This window comes from Gouania willdenowi, chromosome 11, assembly GCF_900634775.1.
Source record: "Gouania willdenowi chromosome 11, fGouWil2.1, whole genome shotgun sequence".
Lineage (NCBI taxonomy): Eukaryota > Metazoa > Chordata > Actinopteri > Blenniiformes > Gobiesocidae > Gouania > Gouania willdenowi.
In genome coordinates this window covers 6222872-6238982 of record NC_041054.1, presented here as the reverse complement: position 1 = coordinate 6238982, position 16111 = coordinate 6222872, and the positions used below count along the sequence as shown (strand labels likewise).

General features: G+C 37.9%; 1 protein-coding gene across 6 annotated transcripts in view; it reads right to left on the bottom strand.

The window, feature by feature from the left end:
• rbms3 (RNA binding motif, single stranded interacting protein) overlaps positions 1 to 16111 on the bottom strand; it is a 365750-nt gene that overhangs the window by 189880 nt on the left and 159759 nt on the right. For all 6 annotated transcript variants that reach the window (XM_028460582.1, XM_028460581.1, XM_028460583.1 and 3 more), the window contains one exon: positions 14197 to 14255. In XM_028460582.1, the coding sequence (XP_028316383.1) occupies positions 14197 to 14255 (59 nt within the window). The remainder of the gene's footprint in view (positions 1 to 14196; positions 14256 to 16111) is intronic.

The window sequence follows — 16111 nt, the reverse complement described above, 5'->3', positions numbered from 1 at the left end:
GTTTAGTATCGCTCTTCTAAGCCTATTGAGCAGATGTAGGCGGGCGGCTCAGGGGCCACATGCGACCCCCAAAACAAAACTGTAATTTATGAAGTTAGAAGTTATATGAAGAACGACATAATACACAGAACTTCAGCAAAATACAAGACGTCAAGAAAAGAACAAAAAGTAACAACAAAAATACAAAAGAAATCACACAACATGACAACAAAAACACACTAAACAACATTCAAACACAAAATGACAGAGAAACAGACAAAATGACAAGAACTAAAAAAATACATCAAAAACACATAAAAACTTGAAAAAAGCACAAAAAGACCACACAAATTTGCCATATTGATGAGAAAATCTACAAAATGAATTTAAAAAGACAAAATGTGTGTTTTGAAGCTTGTATTAATGCTCGAATTAATCATCTTAGGCCTTTGGATCAGAAAATCACATTTTTGTGGCCCCGCTATGATAGAAGATGCCCATCTCTACTATAGAGGTTTAGGTAAAAGGATATCTAAAGTAAAACTAAAAAGATCTTGCTGGATTTCTATGATTTTAACTGGGTGAACATTCAGTGACATAAATGCACAGAAACATCACTCTCTGGAAGCTTCATCAGCTCACTAACTTCATCGCAAAACCATGTGAAGAGCCCTTGAGAAAGGTTTAGGACCTGAAGGGTGTTAATTACTTGTCAAGAGGTTGTTAAAAGGATGCCCATGGCAAAATACTGAGTGGCTGCACAAAAACCCACACACAGACAACTTAGAACACACACACACATGAAAATGACTCGGGCTAACACTAAGCATGAACACTTATGACCGCAGATGCTAGTAAATGCCAGCAATCACACATACAAAGATACTTTTTCAGCTACACGTGTAAGTACTGTTTAGTCGTACCAACCCAAGTACTACACACTGGGTACTACACACTTGGGTTGGAATGTCAAACCATCTTGAATAGGGACTCATTACAGCATTTCATGATGTGAAAATGCCAAAGCAGTATTAAAGCGTTTTTACACAAAAAGCAGATGCAGTCTCCATTTCACACATCTTTTTGAATCTCCAGTAGAAGTCTTTTATTATGTCACCCATACAGACAAGATTACTAGGTGTATTGTGCTGCGTGCCAGCTTGTACAGCTTCATGTTATTGCTGTTCCTATCGGTCGTTTGAGCGCGGCATTTACATCAGCTATCAGTCTTGAGGGAACCAACAGTAGAACTAGAGGACAGACTAAATATTTGAGCAAACCAGGATCGATAAAAGCAAATGCCTGTCCAATATGGAGAAAATGTTCCATCTGCGAGAGGCAAACAACATGTGGACTAGGACAAATTGTCCTATTTCTCCAAACAAATATGCAGACCATGTCTTTTGTCTTGCATCTGCTCGTCGGTCACGTGGAATGGCCTGGCCGCCCCCAGCTAACCTTTTACTTCATTGCACGTATAATTTATGGCTTCCCTAACTAATCAAGGACATGATCATTAGTCAAGGGATGTGCAAAAGGGGCCAGGACCTAAGCAGGTCATAGAAGGCAATATTTTACATTGTGGTTCCACTGTTGCCTATGGGTTAGGCGTAGGATAAGAGATGTGTGGAGGTCCGCCTTCTTACCAATCTGCCGGTGCCAGCATTTGTCAACAACTGCTACACAGGGATGTGCTATAAAAATACTGATATTATGCCAAAAAAAAAGCAGAGTGATTTGAACAAAAATCTGCAAAAGACTGCCAAATGTAATAACTGTCTGAAGTATCCATGATATAATCACACATCTGGGAGACAGACTGTCAACAATCACATTTTTAGAAATGTTTAATAGATTCAAAGCTCTAGTTTTTGCTTTTATTACGTGACCTTGGTGTGGTCCTTTCTGCATGAACAAGCATACAGACACAAATCCAAAATGCAAACACATGAGCAGAACCACCACAGTGCATGCACAAGCAGCACAGGAAGTTGGCATTGTGCACAGAGAATCTGAAGCTCATGGCTGCTTGTTTTTACGAGGTTCTATTCAAAAATTCAATTCTAGACTTTTTAAGACTTTTTATGCCATTTGAAATTAAATTTAAGACCAACTTAACAGTAAACTCAATTGGGGGGGAAAAAAAAAAAAGAAAAGAAAAAACCAAACGCCAAATCAATTACATAGTAGGGTAATTTTTTTTCCAGTGTCTAGTGCAGACATACAACTGGTGACCCCAAAGTAAAAACACAAAACAACACAAAATGACAGTAAAATACACAATTAAAACAGACTAAAATAATCAAAATCACTCTAAAAAAACAACTTCAAACATAGAAATCTATAAAACAACAAAAATTAAAAATAAAAAAAAATCAGGAAAAATCTTTGTTGGAAAGGCAATTTTTGTTAAATTTAAATATCCCCATGTTGTTGAAAGTCCCGCTGCAACCACGCCACAGTTTTGTAGTTGGTTCCGCTGTCGTGATTGCCCAATGTTATGGTAAAAAAAAAAATTTTTCTCCCAAAAACTAATGTTACCATTTATTTTTAAATGTGAGACTAATTACAAGTATAAAATTATACTTATGTGCTTAAATTTAAGACTTTGGAAACATTGATTTAAGACATTTTAATGACAATTAAGGCTTTTGTTTTTACATTCATGAATTTATTACCTTTTAAGACTTTTTAAAGATCCGCGGGAACCCTGGTTTATAACACAACTGTCCAATCAAATGGCTGCTGGGTAAATGGCCAACAGGGTAGACTCTTAAATAGAGTGTTTTTGGTCGGCGGGCGTAATAAAAGAAAAGTAACTTCCATCTGTGTGATTGGGTGATGCTTCCAAAAGGCTCAGGATGTCATCCAGTTGGTTCGTTCTGCGAGCCTAATCTGTCCAAATCAATGTGATTATCTCTCAGCTATTGCTAATTAGATTCATTAATACGCATTGCAAGCAGGAAGCGGCAGACATTTTCCCTCCCGTTAAAGCTCGTGTAGCCTTTCTCTGAAATGGCTTCGAGAGAGCAGAGGCATTTGGAAAAGGTCCACACTTCAATCGAGATTCTCATCTGCACATAATTCACTTTCGGAGAGCAGAGGGGGGCGGCAAAGAGAATGCTTAATTGCGACAGGACAGTGTACAACATAGACAAATGTTTATATATTGGCCCACTAATGAGAAACCAATAATTGATGGATAAAAAAAAGTTCTCCATGCGGCCCCAATCTCCACCCTGCTCTTAAATAGGTTACATATGCACATGACAGAAAAACAGGCCTTTCTGTAAGTGTCACCCAATCCATCAAAAGCCCTTCCGCTAGCAGACACGCAATACTCCATTTCGGCACTGATGCTGCAATAAATCTGTAACAGAAGTTAGCATCGACTGTATTATGTTGATTATGTGGTCAAGGCAAGAAATATTTCATATTGTTGTACAGTAGTTAAAAGAGGATTTTAAAATGATTCCACAAAGACGTTTCCCAAACACACCGACTAAGGAAGTTCAATGATTAGGACAGGAATGCAAGTTAATCAAAGCATTAAAAAAAAAAAAAAATTGTTTAGTTTCTACATGTGTGCATAGATGTGCATGCCAAAATCTAAAAAAATTTGACTCATTTAAACATACCTGTAGAGTTTTTGGACAACGAGACCACAATAATGCATCCGCAACTGGCACTTAATTATTACACGCAAAAAAAAAGTGAGTTTATGGTTATTTTTAAATTGAAAATGTAACTTCTGTTTCTGTGTTTTCTAGTGTAGACAACATTAGCATCATCATCCTGACCACAGGTAGCTAGTGTTCTTCCTACGTTTTAAATATATATATATTTTTTATCAGTAAAAATAAAACAAAAAAAGCATATATATATATATATAATATGAATATTAAACTCACATATAGTGAAAAAAAATGTTGTAAATAAACAACTAAAAACAAAATGCCCTAAAACAAATGCAATGAAACATAACAATCTAAAATATAGAATGTACAAATTAAAACGTGAAATTATGAATAGGCTTGACACAGTGTTAACCGTAACTACTGACTGTGGTTAATTTAATATGTTGGAATAATACAAATGAAGAAGAAGCCTATTAATTTAAATTCTGGTTCTATAGTAAACAATGCAAAACTGCATAATAGTTTTTTTTTTTCTTTTTAAAAGTGCAAATGAAGATGTATTTTGTGCCTTAACAATTGGACTTAAAAAAAAACAAAAAAAAAAAACAATCATTGCACTGATTTACATCACATATTTGTTTGGACCAGCAGAGGGCGCTGGTAACCCAGTGGTCGGTTGGCATGCAGAAATTCTTGCAGTGAAGAAGGGATGCTATGCTAGCAGGCAGAGCTAATAGAAAAACGTGACTTTTACAGATATTCACGTAATATTACAGATATTCACGTAATATTACAGATATTCTGTCGGTGCTAAAGGGGTAAGGAATCGTTAATGAATATGTTTAAGAGTAGATGGCGGCCAGAAAGAAAGAAGTAGCAGATTCCGCCCGCCAAGTACACAGCTGGACAAGAGAAGGGATAAATATATAGCGCCCGCTGCTGTTTAAAAAAAGTACTGCGATTAAATTTTCAAAGTATCGATGTCAATTGTGATACCTATTAATCGATTTTTAACTGCCTTACGATTAATCGTTACATCCCTACTTAAAGCAGAACTAAGTAACTTTCGCTTAGCGCTCCCCCTAAATGTCCCTTTTGGTTATGTCACTGTCGTAAACACTCCGCACCCCCCGAGGCAGCAGCTCCTTCCTCCCACTACAGTGAGACGGGCAGCGTGATGATTCCTCAACGTACCAGGGCAAAATTAAAGAGGTTAATCTTGAATAAGCGTATACATTCTGAGTGAACTCATCCTTTAGTAACTCAGTAAGTTGATCATTTATACTGTAAAAATGGTGCTGTTTATGATAAGGGAAGTGATCAGCCAGTTGTCTCCCGTCACCACGCTGTGCAGACACACGCACAAATACACAGGTAATGATGTCACTAGAGCGATGAAGTGACCAAAAAGCAACACTATGTTCCAGCCACTCATGACGGGCAATTGAAGTGACTGCAGTTGCTACAGTTGCGTTTGGTGTGAACGCACCTTTAGTGTGTATTGGGCTGTCGTAAAGCAGTACGTGATGTCGCGAGAACAAGAACAGAGCTGCGAGACTGGTACCGGGTCGGAGGCATGGAAAGTTGCAAGTGCTCTTTTCTGGCCAGATACAGCAGGGGGGATGAAAGACCCCCCGATCACCCCATAAACACTTGTATTACCCTCAGAGGGACTGCGAGAAGGATTTATTAAGGTGAAAAAGTTACTAAGTTCTGCTTTAAAAAGAGGAATGCAGACTGACTCATTCGAGATGTGGGCTCATGCAAGTTATTAGCTTCTAATGTAAAACGGATAGCAAGTTAAGAGGGAAGTAATGAATACAACTGCCATCATAAAGCCAAAGGAAACTGTATCTCTACATCTCATCAATCTCCCACAATTCAGTGCAGGCGGCCGTACCAACATAGCCCCAGTCACGCCGGTGAATCTAGCTCAACCTTATCTCTCAATGATGGAGGAGGAAACAGAGGTCCTTTAAAGGCCTGGGGTCATTTCCCCTGCCTCCGGGCTCAGGCATGAAAAATAAAATGTCTCCATTTGGTCAGCCCTGGTTTATTTCAAATGCTGCTGCTGCCTTTTAAGAGGCCCTCATGGGTACGGATGGCAGAGAATGGTTTTACTTTCTGCAATCTATCTGTTCTCCTTCTTTCTGTCATTCTCAATCCACTCCATCTGTGATGTAAACCTCTAAATCTCAGCTGTGTTTCAACACTACATGCAAAAGTGCAGAGCCCGATTTAAAAAAGATAGGCTACGAGAGTGAATGCGAGAAAGAAAAAAAAAAAAAAATGTGACAAAAGGGAGAAGGAGAAGCAAAGTGAGAGTGTGGAGGAGCATGAGAGTCAGAGAGAGATAAAGAGCTGAATGCCTCCTCTTACCCAAAAGCGCTTGACAGCCCTAAAGCCTTTTCACAACTTCCTGTTCCTCTCTTAGCTGGGCTACATCCAAAACATGTGTGTTTATGTGTGTGGAGAGGAGAGAGAACTATAGGGAGTGATTCAGCGAGGCTCATTGAAAGGTCTGCGTGGTGCGGTGGTGGAGGAGAGCAGCCAGAACAGGCAGGAGGGCAGGCAGGAGCACATGCTGTGATGTTAGGCACAGGATTGATAGATGTTCTGCATCATGGCTACTACTGCTGCTGCTGCAGGAGCTCCACACACCTCGGGCAGATGGATGGGGAGTCTGTGAGGGGGTGCGATTAGTCTTTGTGTGTGCGAGTGTGCCCTTTGTGTTTGAGTGCGTGGGAGAGGTGTATTACATGGTCTTGAAATGTAGGTTTTTTTGTGTGATGTAGTGCTGCAACCGAGGCTTTACAGTGCTCACACACACGCACACACACACCTGCTGAGGGCAAATGTATAGAGGGATCCGTGGCAGTTGATGTTCCAGCATTGGTCCTTGTGCTGATTTATACACACTTGAAACACTTCCCTTATACCTGACCTGTCTTCTGTGGCTTTCTGCACCTCCACACAACAGACAATATCCACTCCCACACACATTTTTTTATCTCATGTAACATTGGCTACCAGTCTACTAATATCATCCTCAAACTCAACACCTTTTTATAACACGCATGCATTGCATGGACACTGCAGTTAAACACTTGTTTAGGCTCTAAGCTGCGGGATAGTGTAATCAGAGTTGTAAAGAGTACTAATTTATTCTACTCAAGCAGAAGTACTGTTACTTGATTGAAAATGTACTCAATGTAACTCAAGTAAACAGTCAACTAACTTCCATTTTCCTACCCTGACTCCCTCTTCCCTGTTCCCTTCCTCCTCACCTAGGTGTAACAGCGCTCTCTCTTTTAAATTCTCCCTTCAATAAAGTGTTTCTTACCCTTCCTTAGAGAGGGCTGGTGATGGTCACAATTATGTAATAAAATTAATTCATTCATTTAATTGCAATAACAAAACATGCATTGCTGTCTTAACAATGACTGCACTTTTTGTAGTGTTGACCTACAACAGCATGTGCAGACAAAGTAGAAAAAAAAAGAAAAAAAAAACTTGTACAAAGTACAAGTAAACAGTAGCTCAATTAGATAGTACTCAAAGTACAAGTTACTTTATTGGTAATAAATCTTGACATGGTTCCCTTGCATACAGTAAACATCTCATGTATAAACTCAAAAAGTAAGAGACTAAATCTTGCACAATTGGAACTTAATTTATTTTGCACAAAGGCATCTGTATAAAATAAAAGGTTTGTCAAAATAAACAAAATAACACCAATGAATTCAATTCAATATTTAAAAAAAATATCAGGCTCTAAGTGTACTGTAGCTACATTTATGAACTCTAAAACAGTGCCAGGCCTAATGCGCCATGTGGGTAACAACCAGTGACGTGGAGTGAGCACTAGGGTTGGGTAGGCAGGGCGTTGCAAATCGAGACCACCAATGTCGACACCAATGACAATTTCATATGTTTCTGCTGGCAAGTGTTAATCTAACAAAATCAACATCGTAAAACACCATTAAAGAAACAATTATTTAATATAGCCTCCATACTCTCCCAACAAGATATATCTCATGACACGGCAGCACATCTGTTGTTTATGTTGGAAACACAGAAACACGGAGAAAATGACAACAACTCAGAACAGCCTCAGTGAGGCACATCCACAAAGTCAATCCTACCATTCACTGTGGAAAGTATGAAACATTTTCCGACATTACCTTTGCTGAAGGTCTGGTAGCTCAGGTATTGGTCTCCCATCTTTTAAAAGCTGTCGTTTTTCCTCAAAAGATTCTTTATCGTCTCTAGCGCTGTCATCCTGACTGTAGTGTTATCCCATAGCCCACTAGCTAGAGATCGTAGCATCAGCCACACTGTATCAACTCACTAATGCACTGTGAACGTACGTATAGCATTTAGCATAGCACGGTTACGTAAAAAGGCAGCGTAAAGAACTGTCTAAGGAGAGCCTTCTACCTTATTTAACTTTAAAGCAAAGACAGGTCTTCACTGCAATGTTATCACAAGGTTACCTGCATCTGAAAAGCAACACTTTGCCCTTTGTTTGACAATAATATCCATTACAGTAAGTATAAGACAATCTAATACAAAGTCAAGGACTGCATTTTTGGGGCAATGGGAAAGTGGGCAGATGTTCCATGAGATGAATCTAAAAACACCAGACTGAAGCCCAGTACAGGGAATGGCAGCAGCCCCTCCTCAACCTGTGGTAAATACTTTTACACAATCATTTAATATTACCCATCAACATTAGAGTTTAGAAACATTTTGTCAAGAAGGAAAATGTATATGTACTCCCAACTTTTGTCAAAATCTGCATTTCCACTCAAATAATTACATAAATAAACATTCATATATATTAATTATTATATTAATACATACAAAAACATTGCTAAATGGTGAAAGAGTTTGCAAAAACATTAAAATGCAGTTGCATTGAGTTTGTTGCTGGCTCTGCATTGTTTTATGCTGGTATCTTGCGGCCCTGAATAGAAAAATGCTTTGCAATATTTCCCAGCCAAATGCAGATAGATGATGCACTCTGTTGCCTCCAGCTCTCCTTTTGACTGACTCTCATTTCCTTTATTGACTGGTTAGATTTTTGGTTGAGGACTTGTCATTGGTTCTTTTCAGCCCACATTACATATAGAAGATGGATACAGTCGTTTCAGTTTACTAAATGTATTAGTTTTAGGACTTGCATCTTAAAATGAGTAGTATATATGATTTAAAAAAAAGAAAAAAAAATATATATATATATATATATATATATATATATTTAAAACCTTTGGCCGATGACATATTGCACTTTACCCTTAATTTTTAACTTAATCACCAGTGGTTTTGTTGTTGTTTTTTGCTGTTTTGATGATTAGCTATGGACTATTTGTGAATATGTAGAAAATCGGTATTCAGTCCCTCCAAGATTTCACGGGCATTTTTCCAAAAGTTGCGGTAAAAAGTAAAAACATACTTTACTCACAATAGTTATTTTTTTCAACCAATTATAAATACATATTGACCAGACATGTTCTAGAAAAAAATATGCTTTATTGTTGTAAAGCAAACACCAACACAATTTTGCAAAATGTGCAAACATTTATTTTTATTTTTTAGCTTTTGCTGCGAGGTGTTTCTATCGCACATGACTCCATTCAATGCTTTCTCCCGGCACTGGTTGAAAACAGGATGTGACGTAGGCATTTTCTTCTTCGTAGGTTCCTTGTAAGCAGCACAAAGCATAGACATAGTATACGTAGAAGCACCGCTCTAGTGGGTTGGCAGCAGTCAATGCGGCGTCTACGTATACATGTTTATGGCTCAAAGCCCATGGTACATCCTCTGCTACTTCCGTAGCAACTACAAGCGCTAAAATGCCAAAAATAACGATAAACGGCCGCATATTTATGTTTTTTTTAGCAAAGTTGCAGGCTTTTTGAAAAATTGCAATGCCGCACTGATTTCGCGGCAATTGCTTGATTTTGCATTAATTGTTTGCAATCGCAACATTGCGAAATCCTGGAGGGACTGGGCATTAAATACAGGGGTAGGATTAAATATCTTCCTACTCCTTTTTGCACATGTAAGTTGAGAAGTTTAAGTGTTTGTGGATCATGTTAATGGTCTCTTTTTGTTGTTGTAATTCATTTTTCATTTTTTGTTCTAAACTGTTGTTATTTTATCATTTTAGATGTTCAAAATTCAATCAATCAATGAATCAAACCTTAAAAAGGTGTGCATCCAATTCTAAAGGAATATAAGGAACTTGCATGTATTATACAGTGTTTTACAGTGACTTTATGGTCAATGAACAAACAACTAAGTTGAGGTTAGATTGTTGGGTTGTTTTCCCACCAATGTGACTGACCAGGAAATAAATCAAATACTGTATAATGAAATATAACCCTCAGATGGATGATTGTTGATCTTTCATGTTTTCGCTAACTTCTTCACTCACTTTCTGTCGTAGCCGAAGTAAAAACAAACAACACATCAGACAGGACACAGAAGAGAGGAAGTAGAGATGCTTGCTGTGTGATGGTGGGACAGTGTGTGGATGAGCCACCGATCTGACATTTAAACAAGTGTCAGGATCACCGAGGTCAGATGACTGGTAACAACATGTGACAAGGTCGGGGTGGCGTGCCGATTCTGCTTTTCTTCCGCGTGCACGTGACAGCTTAATCGGCAAAAGGTGCACCTGCGTGTGTGGACTGAGTGCTTTGATCGCTGCACACCTTTCAACAATATTATCTGTGTGAGATTGGAGAAACTGCTGCAGTGGAAATAACAGTTCTGTGCAGTTATGGTTCACCTCCATTTGTCTTTCAAAGCCTAAAGGATTCTCAGTAATCTTTTCAAGGTTACAAAGCCCACCTCCTCACATTTTAGTCCCTTTTTAACATTTTTTTTCTTGTGTCCACATCTCCCTGATTCTCAGGGTGTATAGCAGAACCATAATTTCCAATCAAAAACTATGTATGCTTATCTTGGCTTCCTGGCAGCCCTTCATTCCAGTGGGGTGAGTTACTGGAAACACTGTCCCCCAGAATACACACATCTTAGCTGGGCTGATGTTCCCATGCTGAGCATAACTCAAGTCAGCTGGACTCTGACAACAATATAAATTTCATTTTGTGTATCGTCCAAAAGGTTGGAATTTAAAGAGGTTGTTTGAGCCTCCTTCATGAGTCCCATGTTCCTCCTTTATCCAGTCCACCTTCGTCCAGTGACCTTTGGTTATATATCCTCCTGGCTGACGTACATACAGTGTTCTTTTTAATACCCAGTTAGGGCTCACAAAAAAAAAAAAAAAGAACCTGTCAGGATAATCAGCCTATTTTTTTCTAAAGTCTTCTAAAAGGCAGAAGTTCATTTCCTCAACCTTTTGACCTAGGGCACACCCGGCAGGATAATCTCATGTGTGTGGCAGTGTAAAGAAGGAGGCTTCACCTTGAAAGGCCACACTTCAGAGCCTGAGAAACCACAAAAAGCAATTAAAAGTATTGCTTGAACTTCAATGGCACTTAAACAGTGCTGCCTGACACTTCAGGGCAAAAAAGAAGAGCATTCTTCAACCCCCCCCCCCCCCCCCCCCCCCCCCAAACCCTTTCTTCTTCATCATGATCTTGATCTTCTTATATCACCAATTAATTACGATAAAAAAGTATAAAAATGTAATTGCTGCCATTACAGATCCAAAAGCGTAAGGTGGACTATAATAAAGCAGCATCACACAACAGCTATACGACCACATTTTAATAGTTAACAGGTAAAGTGACAAGAGATTATGATTTGTTTGTGTATCTAATCATTTCGCTCCTTCAACAAAAATAGTTCCACAAGTGGAGAGCACACACGCTATGTTCATGAACGTACTGCAGGCAAATGCGACCCAAATCCGATCTTTTTGCTCATATGCGACCGGTATCTGATCTGTTAAAGACAGTCTGAACAGCACAGTTACGATTTTTTCAAATCCAATCCAGGTCACTTTCATATGTGCTCCTAAATCCGATTTTTGTAAATGCAACTGCAGTCTGGAGGGCCAGGGCGATTTCTCTCCAACTACTATGTCATTGCATCCAAAAAGTGTGTTGAACTAATGTAACATTTTCTGTTGGAAAGAACATTTCTCTCACACAGTCCAACACTGTACGGCTCCGTAAACACCGTACGTGCCTGTGGCGTCATGTGTCACCTTATACCTTATCCACGTTAACAAAATCACAGACAGAATCACAGAATCGACCAATGAAAACAAAATCTGAATGGAATCGGAATGAAACGCCGTCACCATGAGGAAAAAAAAGTTTTTTTATGGAGAAATATTTCCGGGGACCGCTCATTAAGTCCACCGCTCGCCCCCCCCTCCCGTCCTGGCTGCTTCAAACACGGTCTAAAACACCCAAAACACCGTCTAAACTGCCAAAAAACTCCACAACTCATCACTCACTCCTAAATACGAAGCCACCGATTGTCCTCGGTCTTTAATATATCTGTTTCTCACCAAGCACTGCGTCGCTCCGTGAAAACATGAGGAGCTTCACCTGCTCAAAGCATTTAAACATCTAATTAGTGCTACAGTAGATCTGTGGATAAAGTTGTTCTGTTGCTGTGAACGAGACCAGCGATGCCAGGGATTGTAGAGTCTGAAACAACTTCTGATACTGTCAAATATTCTGGCCTCTAGTGGTGAAATAACTGATGCATCCATTTATTTCTCTTTAATCATAACGGTCTGGAATGATGTCATCAGGATAATTCAAGTTAGGTTAATTTAAATTACGTTGATCAAAACTTTATCAATAAACCTGCTCAGATTCAGTAAAACCATTGATTTCTGAGGGGAAACATGGTGACATTAATGCTGCTCTCATACATATTCATATGACATAAATAATTAAAAAAGAGCAGTCAGAATAATCAATGTCACTACAACTTAGATCTACCTTTTAATTGTATCTTACTCATTGTTTTAAATTACATTTTTATTTTTGTTTAATTATGATTATCTTTTTTATTTTGATTCCTCACAGAAGTTAAAAACTAATATTTTCTGAAAAAAATTATTATTTCTAAAAAAAAAAGGAATTTTTAAAAATTAATATGGAAAACAAGGAATTGGGAAAATACTATAATACTGTATAATGAAATATAACCCTCAGCTTGATGATTGTTGATCTTTCATGTTTTCGCCAACTTCTTCACTCACTTTCTGAATCAGAATCAGAATCAACTTTATTGACCAAGTAATGCATTGAATACACACGAGGAATTTGTCTTGGTGAACTGTGCTCTCTCTGATAGTGTAAACATTAAATAATAACAATCAACTAGAATAAAGAAAAATAAATTAAAAAGAAGAATAACATAAATATAAAGAGTAGTTAGACTAATATGTGGAAACTAAATAAAATAACAAGATAATAATAATAATAGTAATAGTAATAATAATAATGAAATGAAATAAAAATACAATAATAATAAGGTAATAGTGCAGTAGTGCATAGATGAGTAGTGCAGGTGAACATTTAAATAAAAATATTATGTCCATGAACATTCTCAGTGACAGGTTGATCCAGGGTTGTTATGTTTAGTTCCATGGTTATTTCACAGTAACAGAAACAGGTCTGACACTCTATGACTGTTTAGTGTTGATCAGAGTGACATCCTGGGGGAAGAAACTGTTTTTATGGCGGGTAGTTTTGGCGTACAGTGATCTGTAGCGTCTGCCGGAGGGGAGGAGTTTAAACAGGTTGTGTGCAGGGTGTGAGGGGTCTGCAGTGATGCTACCTGCCCGTTTCCTGACCCTGTGAAGGAATTTGGAAAAACATAAAATGGAATTTGGAAAAAATAAAAAGGATTTTATAGGGCCCTTTAAAGGTGCAAAGTGGAGTTATTACAGACTTGAGTAGGTCAATAATTAATAGGAACATTGATTTTGAGGCATTATTACTTTTAGAGCTATGGGCATTTATTGAAAAAACCAACACTCTTAGGTACCAAAACGATACCCTTCATAAAAGTGTTTTCAAAATGTCATATAGAAATATTTTCCCCACTTTTTTCACCTCACATCTTTTCAACAACCCCAGACTCAACTATCAGCACTCTTGGAATGCCTTTCATCTAATCAAATTACTTGGTCGAAATCCGTGTGAATATTGGAACATGTAACAACATTCCGTGTGCTGTATGAGCTCTACAACCAATGTTGAATGAGTCTATTCAGTTTTACACAGGGACACATTTTAATGGGGAAAATATTACTAAAAATGTGCTGCTTTGTCATCTAAATGGTCAAAATGGTAAAACAGAGAGGGGACAGGAAAGAAAGAGAGGGAGAGAGTGAGTGCTTGCCCACTCATCCTCTCTCTGCTATACAAGTGCAGGCTGTTTACTCATGCAGCCTTCCTGCAGCGTTAGGCCAACTCCTCACTACATCACTGATTTATGGTGCAGGGCTTCCACGACTGATGTCTAAATTTACGCCAGGGTTTGGGCTTGGTGTTCCTGTGACATGCTGACAGAAGATAGATAACTTGCATACTTCTACAAAGTGGTGTACAGACTTAAGAAAGCCAGCACTTACCTTTGCACTGGTTAGTGTTCTTATCCAGAATGGCCTTGGTTGACACTATTTTCCCATACCTGGAAACAAGAGAGACATTATAGTTGAGTTTCTTTTAAATGTAAGGTACCGACAAGACCAGAGAATATCACACCTCTGCAACACCAACCCTACAAAGCATATGCACGAGATAAATTAATGACAATACACATTTCTAGACTGTGGGAGAAAATAGAGATTCCCATAAAACAGTGGTTCTTAAACGTTTATGGCTCAAGTACCCCCTTTCTCTAACTTTTGAATCCAAGTACCCCCTTTGTCTGACTACATTTTCCTCAGAATACTATGAAAAAACAACCATAGAGCATAATGATGGAATGAACGAGTGATAACACATTTTAAATAATCTACTTTTGTAAATAAGTGAAATGAAACCGTGTTTAGTGCTTCCTGAATAGATTTATTTCTATAGTTTTGATCATTTCCGACCATCTCCCTCCTGATGTGGGACCAGGGCTGACTATTTTCCATTCATGTCCTAATCAAGGCCATATCTATCATCATTTTTTGTGTTTTTGTGTCATTTTGTGTATTCTGTTATTGTTTGTCTGTTCTTTTTATTATTCAGTATATTTTTCTCTTATTTTGTGTGTTTTTGTTGTCATTTTTGTGTGTTTTTGGTGTCATTTTATGTTTTTTGTTGTTATTTTCTGTTCTTTTTTGTTGATGTTTAGTGAGTTGCTGGTAATATTTACCAGTAGTATGATTACCAATTTTGAATAATAAATATTATAAAACCCCATATTTTTAATTTTCATCTCTGCCTCTCTCTCAAGTACCCCCTGTAGTGCCATCGTGTACCCAATGGCACTACAGGGGGCACTACACATTCCCCCCTTTGAGAAACACTGCCATAGAAAACCAAAAACTGAACAATGGGTAAACATGCAAACTCCACACTTAAAGGTCTCAGTCCTCTCTCAGTTCTCTCTCAGAGTAAAACCCCTGAAAAAAAAATGCAAACCATTACACCCTAATACAGCCAACATGTAAAATAACTCATTTCTATGTCATGACTCAACCACGTTGCACTTTCCATTTTAACCCCTCAAGAGCTCACCACTGCTCATGAAATATGCAAAGAACTAGAAACAGTGGCAGGAATTCTAATGTTACTGTTAACAAGGATAAAATGCTTAAAAAGCAACCAGAGCGGAATGTAGTCAACACTATAGGCTGTGTTTGTTTAGCATAGACTTTAATCCAGTTTAATTAAATACTAGCTAAAGGGTGAAACGAGCAAAACGCAACACACAAATCATTGCATTAAAATGACAGTGGCTTTCATTTCTATAGTATTTAATCTTTGCAGTGTCTCAATACTTACAGAAACCAATACTCAGGTACAATACAGTACGGAAAATACTAAAATCACCCTTTATTTGGCCATTAAACGTTGGGTTGAACCAATACACGTTTGTCACACACACACACACACACACACACACACACACACACACACACACACACGCACACACACACACACACACACACACACACACACACACACACACACACACACACACACACACACTAAATAGTGCATCTAACAATATAATTAAGTTATGATTGATTCAGTTTCATATTTGTGCTTTTGCCAGATGAAGTGGAATGAACGATCATTTATCAATATACAGTAGTATTAACCTCATGTATGGCCATTTATTTAAATAATAAATTAAACTAATGGATTAACAAGTAGTAAATAAAAAAATGAAAACAATAATATTAAATAAATATTAACAGAAAATGTTTAACGTTAAAATATATAGATTAAAAATGTTTGTTGAGCTTTCTGTGCAATATTGGTCAAAAATGTTTATATTTTTAAGGACTAGAGTGTTCTCAAGTATGGCTAATTGCTTTCATGATCCCT